Source organism: Schistocerca cancellata, chromosome 1, assembly GCF_023864275.1.
Source record: "Schistocerca cancellata isolate TAMUIC-IGC-003103 chromosome 1, iqSchCanc2.1, whole genome shotgun sequence".
Classification (NCBI taxonomy): Eukaryota; Metazoa; Arthropoda; class Insecta; order Orthoptera; family Acrididae; genus Schistocerca; species Schistocerca cancellata.
In genome coordinates, this window is record NC_064626.1 from 777,516,227 (window position 1) to 777,541,295 (window position 25,069).

Consider the following 25,069-nt stretch of genomic DNA (forward strand, 5'->3'; position numbering starts at 1 on the left):
TTTGTTGTTACTGTAGCTGAAAAGACCCGCTTTTGCTTCGACTTCATTCCCATTTTTTTCCTGATAACATTCCAAACTACTCGAGATGTCCACAGTTCCTTCTGTGGAGAAGGAATCGACGTATGTTTAAAGGCAGACAAACTTTTCATGAGTCTGATCGCAGGCTGGTTGTCCAGTATCGTTGACATGTCAGAGGGTAAGTGTCGAGGCTACCAACACAAATGTTCGAGAATCAGATTTTCACTCTGCACCAGAGTGTGCGCTGATATAAAACTTGCTGGCAGATTAAAACTGTGTGCCGACCGAGACTCGAACTCGGAACCTTTGCCTTTCGCAGGCAAGTACTCTGCCAACTGAGCTACCCAAGCACGACTCCCAGCTTTACTTCTGCCAGTACCGCGTCTCCTACCTTCCAGACTTAGTCTCGGTTTGGCACACATCTGCCAGGAAGTTTCATATCAGCGCACACTCCGCTGCAGAGTGAAAATCTCATTCTGGAAACATCCCCTAGGCTGTGCCTAAGCCATGTCTCCACAATATCCTTTCTTTCGGGTGTACTAGATCTACAAGGTTCGCAGGAGAGCTTTTGTTAAGTCTGGAAGGTCGGAGGCGAGGTACTGGCAGAAGTAAAGCTGTGAGGACGGGGCGAGAGTCGTGCTTGGGTAGCTCCGTTGATAGAGCACTTGCCCGCGAAAGGTAAAGGTCCCGAGTTCGAGTCTTGGTCCGACACACAGTTTTAATTTGCCAGCATGTTTCACAAATGTTCGAGGTTACGCGTCCTTTCTGTCCTAAGTTTAATTCTGGACGTCTGGGAAAATCCCATCCTGAAATGTGATTACGTTCCCCCCGCCCCCACGATCCCTTATAAAGAAGAGGTTGAGAGAATTTAATGGTAAGTAGAGCACAAGATAATATCGTTAGAACAGGGTCACACTAACGAAACAACTGATCTGTGAACCAATTTTCGAGTTGTTACTCATTTTCCTATTTTATTTATTCCTACAGTCTTTGGTAAGTCTCAGAAAACAGCCACAGCAATTCCTCTGACATTACTTTCCTTTTCATCTCTGTTGTTTGCTATATTCAGGTAAATAATCAACCTTTGTATGAAATGCGGTACACTTAAACGTGTGCCAGTGGGTATCCGTTATAGAGTCTCATAGACGGGCAGAGGCACAAACCTGAAAAAAAACCAAGAAAAAACTATAGTCCTATATTCGTATGACGACAGATAACGTACTCTCGTAGGAGGACTGCACATGCTGAACTCTGTTGGAAGGTATTTTGCCACTCGTATGAACAGACCACCACGGCTACGGCATAGTTTTCGTTTCTAATATATACGCGGAGTCTCTACGTTCCGAGAAATGTTGGTTTCGGAAGACTCAGTTTGATGTTCATTTCGATAGCCTTCTGGTAATGATTTTTCATCTTACTTTACAAGTCACTGGATAGCACTCTACCTCCTAAAATTCTTTGTAGGTAGTTGTTGATGTATGGAATGTCAATTTGATGTACTGCAGATGAAATTATTTGAAGAAAAAAATATCCACACGGAACGTCTTTTTGTTAAAAGGGATTTCCGTGGAAGTTATCTGAGTTGTGTGTATGAATGTAAACACCATTTTAAAGAACGTCATGTATTATTAATTAAAATACACTCCTGGAAATGGAAAAAAGAACACATTGACACCGGTGTGTCAGACCCACCATACTTGCTCCAGACACTGCGAGAGGACTGTACAAGCAATGATCACACGCACGGCACAGCGGACACACCAGGAACCGCGGTGTTGGCCGTCGAATGGCGCTAGCTGCGCAGCATTTGTGCACCGCCGCCGTCAGTGTCAGCCAGTTTGCCGTGGCATACGGAGCTCCATCGCAGTCTTTAACACTGGTAGCATGCCGCGACAGCGTGGACGTGAACCGTATGTGCAGTTGACGGACTTTGAGCGAGGGCGTATAGTGGGCATGCGGGAGGCCGGGTGGACGTACCGCCGAATTGCTCAACACGTGGGGCGTGAGGTCTCCACAGTACATCGACGTTGTCGCCAGTGGTCGGCAGAAGGTGCACGTGTCCGTCGACCTGGGACCGGACCGCAGCGACGCACGGATGCACGCCAAGACCGTAGGATCCTACGCAGTGCCGTAGGGGACCGCACCGCCACTTCCCAGCAAATTAGGGACACTGTTGCTCCTGGGGTATCGGCGAGGACCATTCGCAACCGTCTCCATGAAGCTGGGCTACGGTCCCGCACACCGTTAGGCCGTCTTCCGCTCACGCCCCAACATCGTGCAGCCCGCCTCCAGTGGTGTCGCGACAGGCATGAATGGAGGGACGAATGGAGACGTGTCGTCTTGAGCGATGAGAGTCGCTTCTGCCTTGGTGCCAATGATGGTCGTATGCGTGTTTGGCGCCGTGCAGGTGAGCGCCACAATCAGGACTGCATACGACCGAGGCACACAGGGCCAACACCCGGCATCATGGTGTGGAGAGCGATCTCCTACACTGGCCGTACACCACTGGTGATCGTCGATGGGACACTGAATAGTGCACAGTACATCCAAACCGTCATCGAAACCATCGTTCTACCATTCCTAGACCGGCAAGGGAACTTGCTGTTCCAACAGGACAATGCACGTCAACATGTATCCTGTGCCACCCAACGTGCTCTAGAAGGTGTAAGTCAACTACCCTGGCCAGTAAGATCTCCGGATCTGTCCCCCATGGATTTTAATACCTACTCCGAACTTTTCTTTTGTTTCCTTTATTGCTTGCTCAATATACAGATTGAATAACATCGGTGATAGGCTACAACCCTGTCTCACTCCCTTCCCAACCACTGCTTCCCTCTCATGCCTTTCGACTCTTATAACTGCCATCTGGTTTCTGTACAAATTGTAAATAGCCTTTCGCTCCCTGTATTTTACCCCTGCCACCTTCTGAATTTGAAAGAGAGTATTCCAATCAACATTGTCAAAAGCTTTCTCTAAGTCTACAAATGCTAGAAACGTAGGTTTGCCTTTGCTTAATCTTTCTTCTCTAAGATAAGTCGTAGGGTCAGTATTGCCTCACGTGCTCCAACATTTCTACAGAATCCAAACTGATCTTCTCCGAGGTCGGCTTCTATCAGTTTTTCCATTCGTCTGTAAAGAATTCGCGTGAGTATTTTGCAGCCGTGACTTATTAAACTGATAGTTCGGTAATTTTCACATCTGCCAACACCTGCTTTCTTTGGGATTGGAATTATTATATTATTCTTGAAGTCTGAGGCTATTTCGCCTGTCTCATACATCTTGCTCACCAGATGGTAGAGTTATGTCAGGACTGGCTCTCTCAAGGCTGTCAGTTCTTTCAGTACTCTATCAAACTCTTCACGCAGTATCATATCTCCCATTTCATCTTCATCTACATTCTCTTCCATTTCTATAATATTGTCCTCAAGAACATTGCCCTTGTATAGATCCTCCATATACTCCTTCCACCTTTCTACTTCCCCTTCTTTGATTATAACTGGGTTTCCATCTGAGCTCTTGATATTCATGCAAGAGGTTCTCTTTTCTGCAAAGGTCTCTTTAATTCTCCTGTAGGCAGTATCTGTCTTAACCCTAGTGATATGTGCCTCTACATCCTTACATTTGTCCTCTAGCCATCCCTGCTTAGCCATTTTGCACTTCCTGTCGATCTCATTTTTGAGACGTTTGTATTCCTTTTTGCCTGCTTCATTTACTGCATTTTTATATTTTCTCCTTTCATCAATTAAATTCAATATTTCTTCTGTTACCCAAGGGTTTCTACTAGCCCTCGTGTTTTTACCTATTTGATCCTCTGCTGCCATCCCTCAAAGCTACCCATTCTTCTTCTACTGTATTTGTTTCCCCCATTCCTGTCAGTTGTTCCCTTATGCTCTCCCTGAAACTCTGTACAACCTCTGGTTTAGTCAGTATATCTAGGTCCTATCTCCTTAAATTCCCACCTTTTTGTAGTTTATTCATTTTTAATCTACAGTTCATAACCAATAGATTGTGGTCAAGGTCCACATCTGCCCCTGGAAATGTCTTACAATTTGAAACCTGGTTCCTAAATCTCTGTCTTACCATTATATGATCTATCTGAAACCTTCTAGTATCTCCAGGGTTCTTCCATGTATACAACCTTCTTTCATGATTCTTGAACCAAGTGTTAGCTATGATTAAGTTATGCTCTGTGCAAATTTCTACCAGGCGGCTTCCTCTTTCATTTCTTAGCCCCAATCCACATTCACCTACTATGTTTCCTTCTCTCCCTTTTCATACTCTTGAATTCCAGTCAGCCATGACTATTAAATTCTCGTCTCCCTTCACTACCTGAATAATTTCTTTTATCTCATCATACATTTCATCAATTTCTTCGTCACCTGCAGAGCTAGTTGTACTACTGTAGTAGGTGTGGGGTTCGTGTCTATCTTGGTCACAATAATGCGTTCACTATGCTCTTTGTAGTAGCTTACCCGTACTCCTATTTTTTTATTCAGTATTAAAACTTCTCCTTCATTACCCCTATTTGATTTTGTATTTATAGCCCTGTATTCACCTGACCAAAAGTCTTGTTCCTCCTGCCACTGAACGTCACTAATTCCCACTATATCTAACTTTAACCTATCCATTTCCCTTTTTAAATTTTCTAACCTACCTGCCCGATTAAGGGATCTGACATTCCACGCTCCGATCCGTAGAACGCCAGTTTTCTTTCTGCTGATAACAACGTCCTCTTGAGTAGTCCCCGCCCGGAGATCCGAATGGGGGACTATTTTACCTCCGGAATATTTTACCCAAGAGGACGCCGTCATCATTTAATCATACAGTAAAGCTGCATGCCCTCGGGAAAAATTACGGCCGTAGTTTCCCCTTGCTTTCAGCCGTTCGCAGTACCAGAATAGAAAGGCCAATTTGGTTAGTGTTACAAGGCCAGATCAGTTCATCTAGACTGTTGCCCCTGCAAGTACTGAAAACGCTGCTGCCCCTCTTCAGGAACCACACTTTTGTCTGGCCTCTCAACAGATACCCCTCCGTTGTGGTTGCACCTGCGGTACGGCTATCTGTATCGTTGAGGCACGCAAGCCTCCCCACCAACGGCAAGGTCCATGGTTCATGGGGGGAGGAAAATAGGACTATATCACTAATAAGAAGCTCAACGGAATTAAGATATTTGACCACAGAATTTACCATTTTGGAAAAAGTGCTATGTAATTGAAAATACTGATAAATACATATTGGTTCGATAATAGCAAGAAAAAGACACAGAAACGTAAATTCTAGGGTGACGATGTTGCTTGCGTATAGTATTGGGTGGGTGCGTAAGTTCGTAGCGTTTTTGCATAAGATAATAAACACAACAGTTACACGTAACAGAGACTTAAGTCATCAATAATATATTCTCCTTCACTACTTACAACAGTCTATTACCGCTGGGGTAACTTTCGATTTCGCGACTGTAGAAGTCCTGTGGTCTTGAGGTAAAGATATCCTGGAGCCATGTTCGGAGAGCATTTTCTTCCGGAAATTAAGTTCCTTGAAGATTTTTCGATAGAGTGCGGAAAAGGTGAAAAGCTGAGAGCGTAAGGTTAGAGGAATAAGGTAGGTGCGGAAAGATTTTCCAACCAAACTCCTTGTAGTGTTTTTTGTCTGCCTAGTAGAATGCGCGCGGGCGTCATCGCGGAGTTGCATCCCTTCGAGCTGTCTTCCTGGTCGTTGTTCTTGGACTGCGTCTGCAAGACGTCTCAGTTATTAACAATACGTGTCAGCAGTGGTGGTTACACCGCGGGGAAGCAATTCGTAATACACCACACCGTCACCGTTCCACAAGATGCAGAACATTATCTTTTTTTTGGAGCACGCAGGTTTTTGTACGACGAGTTGCTGTTTGTTTGGTCTCAACCATTGCTTTCTTTTCCGTATTTTAGCGTATAGACCCCCATTTCCTGTCACCGGTAACGATACAGGACAGGAATGGTCGGTGTTGTTCAGAAGCCAATTCATGACGAGCGAGCAGAAATGCACATACGGCCGTCAGCTGATTTTCGTGATTTTGGCTTAAAGCATGTGGTAATCATACACCCGATTTTTGAGCCTTCCCCATTCATCAAAATGTCGAACGATGGTGGAATGATAACAGTTAATCACATTTGCCAGTTCTCGAATACTCTGACGTGAATCATTGTGGATTAATACGTTTAAACCTTCTTCTTCAAACCATAAGGCCTTCCCCCACATGCAGAATCGCTAATGTCAAAACAATCCTGGTTAAAACGAGAAAATCATGTTCTTGCCGTGCTCTGTCCAGTGGCATTATCCCCATAGACGGTGAAAATGTTTCCAGTTGTCTCCGCTGCTGCACCCCTCTGCTGAACACAAACATAAGAATATATGGGAAATGTTCCGATTTCTCCACCTAGCACTCCATTTTCTGGGGCGCACAGCTCCATTCATTGTCTCAAAATGACAATATGTAAATCCAGATAGCAACAGTGGACTACAAGAAAAAAATCGTTAAATAAACCCAGTTCAACACGAAATACAAACATGCAAAACAAAAATGCTACGAACTTATGCACCAACCTAATAGTTCACTTACTGCAGGGTGTTTCTGAAATGAATGTAAAAAGTGAAAAGGTAGTAGAATAGGTCATAACAAGCAACTTTCACACAGCAACACATGTCCACATCCCCTAGTGTTTGGCAGTAGGCGTCATTTACCAGCGTCGCGCGCCGCCAGGTAGGTAGGCACACAGCTCGCCATCCGAGCCGACGTGGTAGCAGGTATTCCGGGCGGGACAAAACCAGGGTGTTTCTTTAAGCATTTGTTGGGATACGAAAGCATCGCGTTTGCCAGCGTATATGCCAGTTTGATACGATGTCGCATAGAGGGCTGCACCTGGGCACACTACAAAGTCTATTTAGCCCTGCGTCAGTGTGTCGACGAACGAGGACACACTTGTGTTTGGTACTGTGTGGAGCGGACTGGAAATGGAGCGATTTCTTGGGAGGAAAGGGTAGACATGCACTATGCTTACGGGGAGCGGATGGAAATGCTCTGGCTGCTCAACGCTTGTACGTTCAGTGGTTTCCCAATCGTCGTGTGCCATATCCACGCACTTTCGTCGCCATCCATAGCTCCCTATGAGATACAGGGGAGTTGTCCATTGACAAGGTGTCGTAATCGTGCAAGTGCAATTTAGACCTACATCGAAACCCGATGCGTTTATTTTACGATGTAGGTGCGAAAACCAGACGGACGCGGTCGTCAACGCACAGTGTCTACATCAGAGTTTGGAGAGGAGGCGTTAGCAATGTTGCAAAACACACCCTTTACAAGATCGAGGAATGTTGCTCGAGAAGTGGGTGTATGCCATTAAACTCTCTGGAGTGTGTGGAATGAAGATGATTTGCATCGTTCCCGCTTTAAGATAGTTCAAGCCCTTAACTCAGAAAATTTTCCGCATCGCATTGACATCTGCCAGTGGTTTTTGCAGAAGTGTGCCATTCAACCTTAATTCCCACACAGTACTTTTTACTGATGAAGGATCATTCACAAGGGAATGTGTGTTCAGCAGCCACAGTCAACATGCGTTGGCACCTGCAACCACTTTCGTCCCTGGTCACCAAGAGCGCTTCGTCGTAAGTGTTTGGGCTGGTTTGGTAGGCGATAATCTGACTGGTCCATACATGCTTCCCTACCGGCTGAACACAAACGGATACATAACCCTCTAAAAGGAAACACTTTCAAAGTTATTATAACACGTCCCATCAACTTGCCACAGCGTCTGTGGTACCAACGTTCGTATGCGCACTTCACTCATACGGTGTGAAATCATTTGAATGAGACCTTTGGAGAGAACTGGATAGGATACGGTGGGCCAGCGGATGGCCTGCACATTCCCCCGACTTGATGCCCCTTGACTTTTTCGTCTGGAAACACATGAAACCTGTTGTTCACGAAGCACCTATCGATACGGATGAAGAGCAGACAGTGCGAATTATGGCAGCCTCTGATGGCATACCCTCTTTGGCTGGGTTGTTTGAACGGAAGCGGCAATCACTCAGGCGTTGTTGCAAAGTAGGCATTCAAGCAATGGGACGTAATTTCGAGCCGGCCGGAGTGGCCGAGCGGTTCTAGGCGCTACAGTCTGGAACCGCGCGACCGCTACAGTCGCAGGTTCGAATCCTGCCTCGGGCATGGATGTGTGTGATGTCCTTAGGTTAGTTAGGTTTAAGTAGTTCTAAGTTCTAGGGGACTGATGACTACAGCAGTTAAGTCCTATAGTGCTCAGAGCCATTTGAACGTAATTTCGAGCAGCGTTTGTAAGTGTTTGAAAATAAAGATCGCGAAACGTCGACACCACCTCTCTTTTACCTTGATGTCTCACATAAATTGAAAAGTTTGTGGGGAAAAAGTTGCTTGGGACAACGGGAGCCATAATATGACGTTGGTTTCTTGTTGTTAGGTGGAGTCGCTTCAGGGATATGAAGGTTAACTTTGTTTTTTTAAATGGGGTGCTATAGTTTGGTTCTTATTTTCTGATATCGGCTATCGAGACGAATCCAATGATGTATAACAGTAAGGTCTTTGAAGGTCAACGAAGGTCGCAAAGGTGGCATGAACGTCCGTTTACAGAAGGTGTTCGAAGTGATGACCATTGGTATCAATGCAGTGCTGCAATCTTCTTATCATGGATTGAATGGTATTCCTTATCACATCGGCACTTATCGAAGCACATGCTCTGACAGTTCTCTCTCGCATATCTTCAGGTGTAGTTGGAACTCATTTCTAGCCATCAGCGAGAAACTCTGCCGGACACCCATCGTGTTGGTAATACATTCTGTTCCGTGTTCCTAAAACTATTTCTTCCAATAACAGACCTAATGTTTCTTGCAGGACTGTGGTGTACTTCCTACCATTAAGATTTCCTTCGATGAAATAGGGGCCTATATTTCTGTCCTTCAGAATCCCACGCCATACATTCGCCGACCACGGTTTTTGGTGTGCAACTTGCCGCAGTCAACATAGATTTTCAGTTGCCCAATAATGCATGTTACGCAAATTAATATTTCCATGGTTCGTGAATGTAGCCTCGTCAGTAAATAAAATAAAATTAATAAATGTGTTACCCCACTGAATTTGAAGTTGAGCCCATCGGCAGAATTCAATGCGACACATACAATCCGCACCAGTTAATTCTTGGTGCAGACTGATATGGTAAGGATGATATTTATGGCGATGCAGAACACGAACAACACTACTCTGAAGTTAAAATCTTCTGGGTTATTAGGCCGCGTCATATTTCTTCTAAAATGTTCGACTTTTCGACCCCTCTGCTGGGATCTTCCTCAGGATCTCAGTGTCCTAGCAGTAGTGGACACCAAAAGATCCTGAGGAAGATCCCAGCAGAGGGGTCGAAACGTCGAACATTTTAGAAGAAACATGACGCGGCCCTATAACCCAGAAGATTTTAACTTCAGTGACAACGGCCACGAAAGCCTGCAGACTTACATAAAACACTACTCTGCCTCTTGCCAGATTCCCTTGCGATTTGACTCGCACTAACACAAGGATCTCGAACCACAGTGGCAAGAGTACCAATTTCCGTTTCCTCGTTAATAACTTTCTTATGCCGGATATGTTTCAAAATGGTTCAAATGGCTCTGAGCTCTATGGGACTTAACATCTGAGGTCATCAGTCCCCTAGAACTTAGAACTACTTAAACCTAACTAACCTAAGGACATCACACACATCCATGCCCGAGGCAGGATTCGAACCTGCGGCCGTAGCAGTCGCGCGGTTCCGGACTGAAGCTCCTAGAACCGCTCGGCCACCACGGCCGGCCCGGATATGTTTCCGATGCGTTAAAGATCCAGTTGTTCTCAATTTATCATACACATATTTAAATGTACGACGTGTAGGGTGAGTAGATTGAGGATATCTTTCTGGGTATAAGTCTCTAGCACTCATTGAATTTCATTTGCGTTCTCTGTAAATGAGGAGCTCATAGACTTGTTCTTCGAAGGGATACATCATTCGCATTTGCTTGATTCGACGATACTAGTCTTACTTTTCCTATTAATCTTGTATTGCGAAACCGTCGAATGGTGTTTACATGTCAATGGAACGTTTGACGGATACTTCGTATTCGGCGAATATTTACTATTTGCACGATATACGAGAGAGAATTGTCAGAGCATGTGCTTCGATAAATGCCGAAGTGATAAGGAATACCACTCAATCCATGATAAGAAGATTGCAGCACTGCATTGATACCAATGGTCATCACTTTGAACACCTTCTGTAAATGGACGTTCATGCCACTTTTGTGAACTTCGTTGACTTTGAAAGACCTTACTGTTAAACAACATTGGATTCGTCTCGATAGCCGCTATTAGAAAATAAGTACCGAACTATAGCGTCCCATTTTAAAAAACATAGTGACCTTCATATCTCTGAAGCGACCCCACCTAGCAACAAAAAACCAACGTCATATTATGGCCCCCATTGTCCCATGCAACATTCGTCCCATAAACTTTTCAGTTTCTATCATACTTTCGGAGTTATTCCAGGTGGCAATAGTATTGTGACTCACCCTGTATATCACAGACAGGCGTAGCACCGTTTGTCGCCATAGCTTGTTTGTAAAAGTTGCTGAAATAGAACATTTAAACTATTTCATTAGCAATGTGAGATCACACTCTCATTAGTCTGTCTTTTTTTCTTTTATCGTAAGCATGACGTTTTATCAATAGAATTGTTGTATAAAATGGTTACGGTGAACGTATCACGTTATATCTTACCTATGTAAAAGTCCGAGACTTCCATAGTATACACATCTTCCTGGAAAGGAGCTGACGAAACTCCACTGATGACCATGGCAGCGAGATATTAACGTTACTGGCACCCATTCTAACTTCCACTCAACGTACAACTGTTCAGGATTTTTTTTCTTCATTTGCTACCCTTGATTACAAATGTTGTCCTCAGACACTGGTTTCAGTCAATGATGACTATCGTCTGGGATGGTCCTAACTGGTTGAAATAGATAGTGCTGAAAATAATAAATAAATTTTTATTGGTTTTGTATCACTGCGTGAATTAGCTCCGCTATGTCTCAGGTCCTCTCGTTTGTTAACTTTTGTCAAACAAACGATGGTAGGTATAGGTGATCAGTCTAAACGTGCTATCGTTACTATATTTACGAATGTCCCTGCTGAAGATAGTGTATCAATCGGGTGATCAATTCTCTCCAAAAATTATAGCATTGTTTTGGAACGTGCTGTCCATTAATTACTTTTTATAAAATGGTAAATATTTTGAAACGAGCGCTAGGATACTGTGGGTTCATTTGTATCGCCTTCAACGGTTCATCCTGCTTTTATCGTTTTGAGTTGGATACCCATTTAATTTGGCGTCATGACAGGTAGACGTTGCAGAGTTTCATTGATGTCATACCACCATGAAGTTTACAGTGGAAATGGAGAAAGGAAACCTGCTCTTCTTAGACGTTTTGATTGACCGGAATCCATACGGTGCACTTGGCTACTGTGTGTATCGTAAACGAGCAACACAGACCGATGTCAAAACGGGCACAGCATCCATCATCCTATCCAAAATCCATTTAATTGAAAGCATCTTAAATGAGAACCATCTCGGTGACGAAAAACCCATGTAATGTTTCTGTTCAGAGAAAATTCATATCGACCACGGAAGATCAAGTCAAAGATGTCTGGAATGCGTAGGCACAAGCCCGGTCGGTTAACACAAGAACGTCAGGAAATGGTATTCCTTCCGACTAAGGACTAAACCGTTTTTCAGCCGGTAAAGAAGATAAAAAAGATGCTGTTCCCTGTGAAGACTATTCAGAGCCACAGACTCCCAGATATTTGTTCTTGATTGTTTCTGATATCATTATGCAACGGCAGCGATCGCTTTTAACAGCATAACAGAGCAGTTGTCGACGGTGCTTCTTGCTCCGCACAGCAGCACCGAAAACCAGTCCCACACGTCATCAAGGAGCTACTGCTCGGAAGATGGTTGCTTAGTCTGAAACCGGTTAAATAAATAAATAATTATTGTGATCTGGATTGACTATTTCTCGTACATTATGTATGCTTAAAATTTCGTGTTAATGTCATAGCAGTTCCGAGCGACGGTCTATTCAGACTACTTTCCAGCGCTGGTCGCAGAGTAAACCATTACATCTTTCACTCCTGTGGAGTGCATCACCTCTCTCGTGATGCAGATGGTGGTGGATATTATAGAAAACCTGGATTACGTATAGAGTGAGCGTGATTCTAAGGATATTTTATAAAACATTTTTGTCCTTATTTACAATAAAATTTCAGAAAACGAATGTTTGTACAGGAATGCCTCACTGCTACTCAATTTTTCGAGTTCGCATCTCTCTGCCAACAAAACGCCCTACAAAAATTATTTCATAATGCAACTTCGCGACCGACTAACTTCTACTTGAAAAAGGTTTAAAAAAATTCCTTGTGGATGACCTACAACTGAGTGCAAATGCAGATGAGTGTACATTACAGCCTAATAGGAAGAAGTAATGCCTTATGTACAAAGAACATTAAATAAATAGTTAACATATTACAGGAAGGTGAGAGCCAATGAGAAATGTGCGTGAATAGGACGGGACTGAAATCACGAAAGAACGTTAATGTCAGTAGCACAGTATCTGTATGTGAGTATTTAGCCTTGGAAATTTAAGAACGGGGTACAAAGGTTGCATCTCCTGCAGCTTCATTAGTTACCTATGGAGAGAAGCTACGGCAACTGTAGTGTGCCGATATATGGACTGATCTCAAGACCGGAAGAAAAGCATCTCTTTAGACAATAACAGCTCACGCAAGTCCAGCGATATTTTATCTTTGGAACCGACCTCTGCTCGGCTGGCCTCTAGGCACCCTTACTGTGTGTGCGACTCGTACATAATACGGTCTAAAAGGACGAGGAGATTGAAGATTGTTCTAGAATTGTAAAACCAAAAATTACCTTGCAATCATCTTTCGGTAAATGACTTTTTAGTGTTGGAAAACAGGGCATACTCAAAAGCAACGAAAGTTGCTAGTAAATAATTCGAGACGAAGACTTCGAGATGATGAATCAGTAGTAATAATATGATCAGAGAGAAGTTGGTTGAACGCCAAAGGGAAAGGAGACAGACATCTACTGTGGAACACTTTGCTGCGAGACCTGATGGCAGACACATTAATGTCTGCTGAGAGGCAGATCAACAGTCAACTCAGCATCATTGTCAGTAAAGCCTGGAAAAGGCCAGAGACACGACAGCCATTTTTGGCCGTCTCGTGTGAAAGCCAGGAATCAGTTATGGCAGTAATTGACCACTCTGTACCTGGAAATGAAATACAGTAATGCGTTCCTAAAGTAGTCAGTTAGCACACGTAATAATTCACAAGCAGAAAAGTGACCCATAGGTTTTCATTTAATAGAATAGGCTTATTTTCGTATTGTTTCAGTCTGTGAAATAGATACATGTTGATTGTTTTCAGAATACGCTATTAAATATGTGAAGGGCAACTATGATAAATTTAGCTGTGGCCAAGAATAGAAAACTTTGTTGAAAATGAAAGCAATGATAATGTACTTTAATTACGTCAATGCAGTTGGTACACATAAGCCGTTTTATTGACTGTAGATGGCACACTTATATGTGTTGTGTATATAAATTAGTTTCACAAACTGGATGCATAAAAATCGGTAAGTAAATAAGGCAACTTCCCAAAGAGGCTTGAAAAAACTAGCACTACACACGTGGTTGACTGTGGTCACTTTAGATAACTCCGCGAGCCAGTACTATCTCAGACCAGTGTTGTCTTGCAGTGTACTCATTGGGTGCGCGAGCAATAGTAGGTATAACAAATATGTATATTTATAAAGAGAGTATTCCACTCTACAGCTGAGACTGGTCTGTTATATTGCTTCCTGAGCGGACTGGGACTCAAATAGCAAAGCTACTGCCATTGTCGTGGCTAAAGCAATGGACACCTTTTTGGCTAGAGAGAAATTCAAATCTCAGGTCGGCCAATCAGCTTTAAGTTTGCCGTGTTTCCTCCAAATCGATTAAAGTGAATGCCGTGATAACTCCTGTGAAAAGAACTCGGCCTGTTTCCTTTCTCATCATTGTCCATCCTAAGTCTCGGTTCCGGCAGTAATGACCTCGTCGTCGACGGGACGCTAAACATCCAATCTTCTTTACTTTTTTGTTACTGCCAGCTGTTCTAATTTAATTATGTGTTGTAGCTCAAAGCTCGAATACAGCAGCAGTATTTTCAAAACTCCATAGTGAAAATTGTTTGCAAAATTATAGGTGCATCAATCATTTCCGTCAGTCTGCAGAAAATTAGTTTCTGATTTCATATTCGGAAGGATGGCATTCGAATTCAGTTTTATGTCAGTTTGACTATATCGATTCGGCGAATGTCGGGATCATTCCTAATATAAGACCACTTTTGGATATTATTCATAATGTATTAATTCATAGAGTGAACATTTCACTCTGCAGAAGTGTTTGCTCTGCAACACTGATTTCTGAGAAGATAAAACTGCGATGTTCCGTTTCTAATGGTATTGGCGTACACGAGATATTGACTCTAAGCATCCTTCCTTTCTTTTTTTGCCGGTATTCGGCTGTTAGTACCAAGCGAGGTTCTTTAACTCTACTACATACTCGAAATGGTCCCAAAGCAAATCATGTAGGTTTCTACTAGAACAGAAATTCATTATTTTTAAAGGATATCATATTCGGCGTTGATTGTAGAAATTATTGATTTAACAAATGGTTCAAATGGCTCTGAGCACTATGGGACTTAACATCTGTGGTCATCAGTCCCCTAGAACTTAGAATTACTTAAACCTAACTAACCTAAGGACATCACACACATCCATGCCCGAGGCAGGATTCGAACCTGCGACCGTAGCAGCCGCGCGGTTCCGGACTGCGCGCCTAGAACAGCTAGACCACCGCGGCCGGCATTGATTTAACAATTTCTGGCCTTTGGACCATTTTCGAGCAGACTTTAAAATCATCCGACATATATACATGTAATAACAATGAAATGAACACCCTTAGCTGCTTGCAGGCGTTGACATACGTCAACGGGGACAGATGAAAATGTGTGTCCCGACCGGCACTCGAACCCGGGATCTCCTGCTTACATGGCAGAAGCTCTATCCATCCTTTTTTTTCTTTTTTTTTTTGCTCCCGTTCAAGTCCGGTGGTTGATCCTTCACTCAGTTTAATATTACAGAGGCCAACTGGCTCTCTGACCGAACACGCTGAGCTACCGTGCCGGCAACCATCTGAGCCACCGAGGACACAGAGGATAGCGCGGCTGCAGGGATTTATCTCTGGCACGCCTCCCGCGAAACCCACATTCTCAACGTATTGCCCCGCACTACATTGGTAGTGCCCCCGCCCATTATACTCATTACTCGCGGCGCGTTGCCGATTCCCGTAAGAAGTTCGGGCACTGTTTGTGCATTCGCACAGAAGAAGAAGATGGTCAAGTGGGCGGTGAGCCTTAACTATATATATACTAAGATGGTATCTGTTCTTTCGGACATGTCCGATATATATGCATACATGTCACCGTCAGAAGTGAAAAGGCTAGTTTTTGACGATGACATAAATACCTGTCGGAGGATTGTAAAGGCTGCCGTGTGCTGAAGCAAAATCTTTTGCAGTACCATTTGAAAATGAACCAAAGGCTGCAACTGCAATTGTGAAATAAATAATTTTTAGAGTTGACGGCCAATATGACGTCCTTTAAAAAAACTACGTGACTGTTAACCCCGAATATGAGAAGTTAATCAGAAATCAATTAAGAAGCTAATTCCGAAACAGTCAAGTGTCAAAAGAAAATCGTAGAAAAGCGTCATTTCTAAACAGTCCTCTTCATGTAGGACATGCTCAAAGTTTTCCGATAGTTATTATAGAAATTAATGAAACGGCTTCTTTCGCATTTCTGATGAAGACAGCTGCAAAGCAAGTGAACTTGAGGAGGAACAAGGCACAACAAATAGAAGAAAGTACACTGTTGCTTTAGTCAAACATGCACTCTTTTAATTTATTATGAATATGTGGAACCAGCAGTACATTGCGACATACGCAGATGAATATGTCGAGTGGTACATATTAGCATGTATAAGCGAGAATGTGATGAGAACGACGTGAGTCAGGGGGAGCAGGAAGGGCGGCTGGTGGAGCGGTCCGCCTTGCACGTCTGCCCGGGCCGGCACTTGGTGTTGCCGCAGTAGACGCCGCTGCCGCTGCCGCTGCCGCCGGAACCTGCAACACCACCACCACTCACACACATCACATCACGACATTCACCACGCTCCAGTTGTAAAGAGCATTATTCATGTACACGAAGACACAACTAGCTAATCAAAAGTATCCAGACACACTATGAAATGCGGCATTGACCACTAGAGAGGCGGACCTGACAGTATAAAAGGAGGCGGGGAGTGTTGTGTTGTCAGTACGGTACTCCTGGACGTTTTTAGAGCCTTCGACAGCGTATGGTACGACGGCCTTGTGTATAAGCTACTTACACAAGGCCTACCGGTGTCGCACGCCCGCCTGCTCATATCCTACTTGACTGGGCGCACCTTCCACGTGCGCGCCGACGACGAGACGTCGACAGTGCGCCCCATAGAAGCTGTAGTACCGCAAGGGTCCGTCATCGGCCCCTTGCTCTACTCACTATACACCGCCGACGTTCCGAGGAGGCAGGGCGTGCACGTTGCGCTATACGCGGACGATACGGCGCTCTACGGCAGAAGCATCAACGCCAGGCTGATGCGTCACCGCCTGCAACCGGCTTGCGACGTCCTTGGAGCTTGGGCCACCAAATGGCGGTTCAAGTTTAACGCAGCCAAAAGTCAGGCGGTGATCTTCACTTGAAAGAAGATTCCTGCCGACCTGCAGCCACTCAGCATCATGGGAGGCCCCATCCCACGGTCGAACACCGGACGCTACCTAGGCGTCACTCTGAACCGGCGCCTGACGTGGAAGGCGCACATCGGGGAAGTAAGAGGTAAAGCGCTTGGCAGATTGCGCTTGTTGTTCCCCTTACTCAACCCAGCGACGACCCTGCCCCCACACTGCGACATAACTCTGTACCTTACACTTATCAGGCCAGTGTTGGAGTACGCTGCTGTGGTGTGGGGCAACGCGGCCGACTCGTCCATCGCAAAGCTGCAGACGGTCCAGAACAAGGCGCTTAGGTTAGTGCTTCACCTGCCACGAGACTTCAGCACCGGATAACTCCACAGCACAGCGGGAGTCCCGCTGCTTACTCACCGATTCCGGCAAGCGGCGCATCGTTTTTATGCAGTCGCGCGGATGTCGGAGAACGAACTCGTCCGCAACCTGGGCAACCAGGTGCACTGGCGCCCGACCACAAGGTGGCCAGACCTTTTTCTGGTGTAAAGGAACGCCGCAATATTAGCAAGAAGACCCCCTAGCAACAACGCAACCATGAGGACGATTCAAACGAGAAGACAACACTCAACATCCCAAGACAGAAGTAGGAAAGGCGTGATCTGCTCACCCTACAACTCACCAGAGCATGAAGCTCCGTGAATTAGCGTGTGTTGTCAGTAGAGAAGTAGTGACAGCAGTCATGGTCGGTCGGGAGAGTTCAGTGACTGAATGTGGAGTAGTCACTGGATGTCACCAGATCAGCTGATCCATCAGGGAGGATTTAACCCTTCTAAAGATGCCCAAACAGACTTTGGTGATCTGATTATGGATTGGAATCAAGAAGGAACAATCGAAGCTAAAGCAAGATTAGGCAGATCTCATGTGTTGACCTACAGAGACCGTTGGCACTGCAAAGGGTGACTAAAAAAAAAAATCGCATGAAATCAGCGGGAAGAATCATTCTTGAAAAATGGCTCTGAGTACTATGGGACTCAACTGCTGTGGTCATAAGTCCCCTAGAACTTAGAACTACTTAAACCTAACTAACCTAAGGACACCACACACATCCATGCCCGAGGCAGGATTCGAACCTGCGACCGTAGCGGTCGTGCGGTTCCAGACTGTAGCGCCTTTAACCGCTCGGCCACTCCGGCCGGCGAATCATTCTTGAATTCCAAAGTAGAATCAGCAGTCCAGGTAGCATAATAACTGTGCTTAGTAACTCAAAAAATGAGGTACAACTATCGAGCATATCCTCACAAGCCAAACGTTTCTGTAGTCAATGTTGGTCTAGCGGTTCTAGGCGTGCAGTCCGGAACCGCGCGACTGCTACGGTCGCAGGTTCGAATCCTGCCTCGGGCATGGATGTGTGTGATGTCCTTAGGTTAGTTAGGTTTAAGTAGTTCTAAGTTCTAGGGGACTGATGACCACAGCAGATGAGTCCCATAGTGCTCAGAGCCATTTGAACCATTTTTGTAGTCAATGTTAAGCCGTGATGCGGTGGTGTAAAGAGTGGGAAACTTGAAACTAGTCCTTTGGTGTGATGGATTACGCTGTACCCTTTGGCAATCAGTTGGAAGGGTTTGGGTTTGGCGAATGCCTGTAGAACGTTACTTGCCGTCATGTGTACTGCCTACAGTGAAGTAAGGAGGAGGTGGTGGTACTGTACGGGGGGATTTTCGTGGTTCCAGTGTGGTTCCCATACTGCGCTTAAGAAAACGATAAATGCAGAAGGATATGAACACATTTTACAGCATTGTATAGTGGGTACAGCAGAGAAACAGTTCGGAGGTGATGATTCTGTCAGAATGACAATGCACCCCGTCATAAAGCAGCGTAGCGAGGCCATGACTTGTGGACAATAATGAACTGGCAGAAATGAACTGGCCTCCCAGTCGCTACCTGAAACCAATTGGAGACATCTGAGGTGAGCTACAACGTCGACTTCGTTCCAGCCCGCAGCGTCGAACATAACTAACTTCCCAGGTGGAGCTGTTGAGGAAGAAAGGACTGCTATTCCTTTACAGTCATCTAGACACCTCATTGAAACGCCCCCAGCAGGGTTCAAGCCGTCATAAAGGTGAAGTGTGGACACGCTCCGTGTTAATGTCCTTTATGAGTACTTTAGCAACCATACTGTCAAACATAATGACTTTAATTAGAGATACGAACTTTGGTTGATTTGACGCGACGGTTCAAAAAGGCTTCGCTCTCTCTTCCTTGTGTATTACAAACAACTGTAGAAAACAAATACACTGCCGGGAAAAAATGCAACACCCTCAAGGACAAGGTCATTTTACACGACAAGATAGGTGACATTGTATGAGTACATGATAACAAATACAGACCAAATGAAACACATGTCACAGTAGAGAAGCATAAATACGCATTGTAAGCCCTCTGGCGGCAACGCAGGTGTGTGTTGTCTCATGCAAACGATCATAATGGTACCAAATGGGGTCCTGCGACAGATTGTACCAGCATCTTGCGCCTGTTGTTGCAATGTTTCTTTCAAACCCTGCAGACCGAGTAAGTTGCCGCTTTATCATGTCCCATATATGCACAATTGTCGAGAGATCTGCTGATCTTGCTGGCCACAGCAGTTGTTGTACACCACGAAGAGCACACTGCGTCGCAACAGACGTATGTGGACGTGCATTATCCTGCTGAAAAAGCACATCATCTTCCTGTCGAAGAAATGGTAGTAGCGAGGGGATAAGTGCCTGTGAAATTTAATGGGCATTGGCGACTTTACCCTGCAGAAACATCATATCTGACCTCGAGTTTTAACTCATAGTTAACTATGCACGCTACATCTAATCTTGACCTTCCAAGGCATGCTGGAAGACTGAAGAGCCTAGACAGGCCATGCTGTCCTGGTCATGATTGGTGAAACGGTGCCCTCTAGGGAACTACACTGAGAATGCAGGTTTATTTTCACCTCCATTACACAAGCTGCTGTATGTAGGGATTTCCTGTGGACAAAGAAATACAAACTATCCAAGTCATGAAGGTGATACAAACCTTTTTTTTAGCAACACACGTACTTGTTATACATTCTGGCTCTGTCTACACCCCGAATACATATTCAACAACAGTAGTGCATGCATTCTTGATTCAGGTCATCAGTTTCAATTCAGCTGTTATTCCAAATTCATCTGTACCTTCCACAATAGTAGTTGTCATGCTAACATTGACCTACATCCAACTCTCATACAAGCAGCCTACATATCTTCTCACAATATTTAGTTCTCTTCCTCTTCATCTCAGGAACATTATCATCATTAGTGACCGTATTTACTACCAACCACAGTAGCTGCTCAGCAGGTATCGGTGACCCTACCATCGCAACCTGATGCCTTCTAGACATCTATAAGCAGCACCATATTCACATGGTGATGAGCAATGTATCATCAAATAATGGCTACATGAACATTGCCATAACTACACTAAAATCTCAAATTAAAAAAAAATTACTTTAATCTTCTTATTTTTTTAACATTTTCATTTCACTTTAACCTTGATTGTGCAACGCTCATCTCTGCAGCCCAGATTGGAAGCAAGGGCACACTGTATTATGTCCAGAGGGACTATTCCCGATGTGTAGATAGAGCACACATCCAACACAATTGATCAGCATGGCTCCAAGTATAACAGTTGCATTTCTACTTCTGTTAATTTCTCCATCATGCATAGTGCAGCTAAAAAGCTGATCTTTCAATAGGAATGACTTATACAGCACAAAAATCCCTAAATACCTCAATTGCATCAAAAGGAAAACTGACTTGAGAAAAATATAAAATTACATAGGGACAGAATGTGCAACCACCACTTATCCTTAGGAGACGTAATTGTAAGTATTATCAACAGACATGTAAAAAAACTGAAAAAAAGCTCTCCTATTTTCTGAACTCTTCATGCCCTTTACTGGGAGGAAAAAGAAGATCAGGGTCTTTCTCCCCATTCATCCTCAGACAAGGTAGGTCCCTCAAATTTGGAATCTAAGTGAACTGTACCTCCTTTCTAACTTTCCTCAACCTATTCCTCTTCTTTCCCTGAGAAAGGAACTAACATCTCTGAAAGCGACGATTTTTTTGTCGCTCTTATGTGTTTTATTGGCAATGCTTAGAAATTCACCTTCTGAAGGTAATTGAAGGTCAACCATTCTCCTACGTAACTGCCACTGAACAAACATCTAGCTGACCTAGTCACCATCTACTACAGTTGGTGCCATGCCATGACACTCTATAGATTGACCTCTTCTACTGACAAAATGTTGTTAGCACCTGATCCATTCAGATCATAGTCATACAGCCATTTCCAATATAGCAGTTTTGTTGAGTTAACGATCAACAAGTTTAACATTGACACTAACAAAATTGTATGGAAATAGAAACTCCCACTATAGAATTACTCATACAATTTTAATCAACAAGGTAATATAATGACAATGCTATTTGTAGATGATCAGTTTTTGGTTTGGAACTGTGAGGATAGAATGCAGGGAGCTGCCTAAGAGCTACACAAAATGTGTCAGGTATATAACATGTCAGTATCAACACAAAAAAGTCATGGTGTTCTATGGGTAAAAAACAGTAAGGACAACAATGCTAACAGGAAACAATATCGTAGAGCAAGTACCAAGTGGTTATAATTAAGGTGCAGCTATGTGCAGTGGTCCAGTGGGGGCTGTAGTTATCACATGGCCTCAAAACATGGCACATATGCTAATGCTTTAATTTGGAACCGAGTTACCTTGAAAAAGCGTTAGTTCCAATTGTGGCCACCAGGTTCAAATTTAGCACTCTACACTGTTTGTATGATGATGTGACATCTACACTGTTATTTGACAAGCCATAAGTGAGTATAGAGTATGGCTATTGAGAAGAGAGACTGTGAGCTGTAAGTGAAACACTTTTATGTGAGCAGCAACAATTACAGTACTGCATTAAGCGAGTATTGCTGACTGAAAGGTCTGGGGAGAGGCCCAATGTCAATAACTGGTTTCAAGAAGATAATAAAGAAATTCAAAAACATGGATGAGCTTGGTGTGGCACGTGGAAGAGGAATGCATTGTATCCCGGTGCCACTTATTGACGGGATTGCTGTTGCTGTAACTGAGCATGCAGCATGTGCCCACGTAGTGCTAGGCCTCTGCCAGTGTCACAAGAATTGCCTACCCATGGTCAACAGTACAGAACGTTTCGCTGTCTGTTTTACACAGGTACCCGTTCAAGATCCAGATGGTGCAGCAACTGAAACCTTATGATCTGAATAATGTTCCGAATTTGCTCTTCAGTTTCTGGTATGGATAAAAGATGATGACATGTACCGGGTTATATTCTATAGAGTGGTGAGGCACGCATTACACTTCAGGGAGCCGAATTTGGGGTACAGTTAAAATGCACGTTGTGCTTGAGGAGCCATTGCATTTGCCATATGTGACTGTGTGGTGTGTATTCCCCAAGCACCTTTATTCTTGGTCTGTACTTCTTTGAAGGGAACACGCCTAGAGAGCTTGTCATGTGCACCATGATGTCTGCAAGTTATCCACACCTCCTTATACAGCGTGTGATTCCTGCTTTGTAAGAGCACAACTGTATGGAAACTACTCTTTCATTCAAGGTAGGGCAACACACCACGTCACTCACCCAGTGAAAGATCTGCTTAATGCAGTCTTCCACAAATGTGGCCTGCAAGATCATCTGATTTGAATCCATGTAACTTTTGGTCCTGGGGATATTTAAAAGGATGAGTAGCTGCGTTTTAATTTCATCACTCCATAGATTTTTAGTGATCATGCTGTCATTTAGAGGAGACCAATATAAAAAAGACAAAACAGGGAAGTTCTATTACATAAACATTACCATTAAAACATCTCTCCAAAATAAAGTAAGAACAGAAACTTATCTTAAATTTGTAAATTTATGTCTGTACCGACATTGCTATACGGGAATGAATTTAGGGTAATGAAAAAAAAAGATAAAATAAGATTACAGCCCAATGAAACAAAATTTCTCTGGAACATAGTAGGAAACACAAAGTTAGACTATAAAAGAAGTATAGATATCAGGAAGAAATTGAAAATATTTGATGCAGATGAAATGGTTGAAGAAAATAAGCAAAAATCCCGTACGTTGTGAATTGAGGACTCAAGATAACCACTAAATTTTTGACAATATGTGCAGTAAATTTAAAGGTGCTTGGAAAGCCAACAAAAAGATGGAGGGACCAAATGTTGCTGCAACAGGTCTAACAAGAAAAAAAAAAGAAATTTTGGACAGTACTATGCAATTTTGGGACTATTAATGCCACAATGTCTGTGCAGATTAGAATTATAAATTTTCTCTAGTGCATTGTACAATGAGTAAATACATACAGGATGATTCAGATAATTTATCCCAAACATTTGCAGAACTGTTTAAGATATCATAATTCTGATTTCACCCTTACACATAATTAGAATGTCCTCACTAAGCGACAGAGTCTCTATTCATAGCTGTATTCGTTACAGAATTATTGTTATCGACGTTGCTTTATTAAAAATGCGACTGTAGTAATTTCTGCTGTTAATATCATAACTCAAAAAGAGACAAACTGAACGGGGTTTCGTTCTTCAAAATCCGACTACTAGTTTCACAACAATTACAATGTTTATAACTTAGGATTCAAATGTTTTGATCATGAAACGAATCGCTATCTTATACAGGAGTTCGCGGTTCCATACTCAAATCAGGGAATACAGCACGCTTGATGATCAGGAAACAGGTTGTTGCCTCACTGCGATACCAGTTTAAAAGTCGCACAGAGGAAATGTAGCTACATTTCCTGGAAAGACTTGCAGGCTTTTCACCAACTAGTGGAGTATCAGTCTTTCACCAGCACTCAGTAAAGTCTTCAAACAGCTTCACTTACGTCACCTTCCACAACATGTTGAGACAGAACACCTGCTGCCATGGGAACAGCTTAGCTTCCGACATCACCACAAGCTGACACATCAACTGTTTCGACTTGTGGAAGAGACAGTGGGTGCAACTGAATGCCGGGAGTGTTTTGGAATCATATTCCTTGATGTAACAAAAGCGTTCAACTTCATTTGACATCAGGGGCTTCCCTACAAGCTTTCGGATATGGGAGCCCTCTTCCACAAGTACGCCTACTCTGATCCTATCTAACTGGGTGGGTGGATTTGAAGTGTTCAGAATGATCCAGCGTTCCACAAGGGTTTGCCCTTGGACTGTTGCTGCACGCAAAGTACACAGTGGACACACCTAGAAAGGTCCGAGTCCAGTATTCCCTATATGCCGAAATATGGCGCTCAGCATTTCTTGTATCAAGCCATAGAGGACTTGGTTCAGTGGGTCACTAAATGACATCTTAAGTTCAACAGCGAAAGACGTAAGCCATTTGGTTGCTCATCGACAAACACCTCAGCACTACCATTGTTCACTATCTGTAGAATATCTATGTCGTGGGGCACCATAGACAAGTACATGGGCATTACCATTGATTTCCATCTCGCTTCGAAGTAACATATCAAGAACTTTTGCCAAACAGCCACGGGAAGACTGGTATAGTAGTTCCTCAACCCTCAGAACACGATTCCACATCAGTTGGGTATTGCAGTCAACATGACGTTCATTCATTCACTCTTCGAATATGCGGTGTTTGCCTGGGACAATGCGGTGGAGATGCACATCAGTCATCTGCAGAGGCTACAGACTCATGCCTCTGCCTGGCGCTACATCTGTCACAACGATTCCCGACTACTTTATGTGTATCAGTGATGTACTTCACCTTCATAAGAGGAGCTGCCAAGCTGCACGCCTCTTTTATCAGAAGATTGCACAGTCAACTGACTAGCACATGTGTGCCCTAGGCTCGCGAGATTAAATTCCATAATTTGGTCCATTCTGCTGAGTAACTACCAAGCTGGCAGAACGAGGTGACAAGAAGACAATATTGCAGAACGTCACTAAAGACAACCCCCTTAAGTTCCTGACTGATGACCTCAGAAGTTAAGTCCCACAGTGCTCAGAGCCTTAAGTTTCTACGCATAACTCAAAGATTGAACTCCACCCCA

At 43.8% G+C, this 25,069-nt stretch overlaps 1 protein-coding gene across 1 annotated transcript in view; it reads right to left on the reverse strand.

The window, feature by feature from the left end:
- Positions 1-16,117: 16,117 nt before the first annotated feature.
- Positions 16,118-25,069, reverse strand: part of LOC126187393 (waprin-Thr1) — a 158,643-nt gene continuing 149,691 nt past the window's right edge. The window contains exon 4 of the mRNA XM_049928449.1: positions 16,118-16,347. Within this exon, the coding sequence (XP_049784406.1) occupies positions 16,235-16,347 (113 nt within the window). The 3' untranslated portion in view covers positions 16,118-16,234. The remainder of the gene's footprint in view (positions 16,348-25,069) is intronic.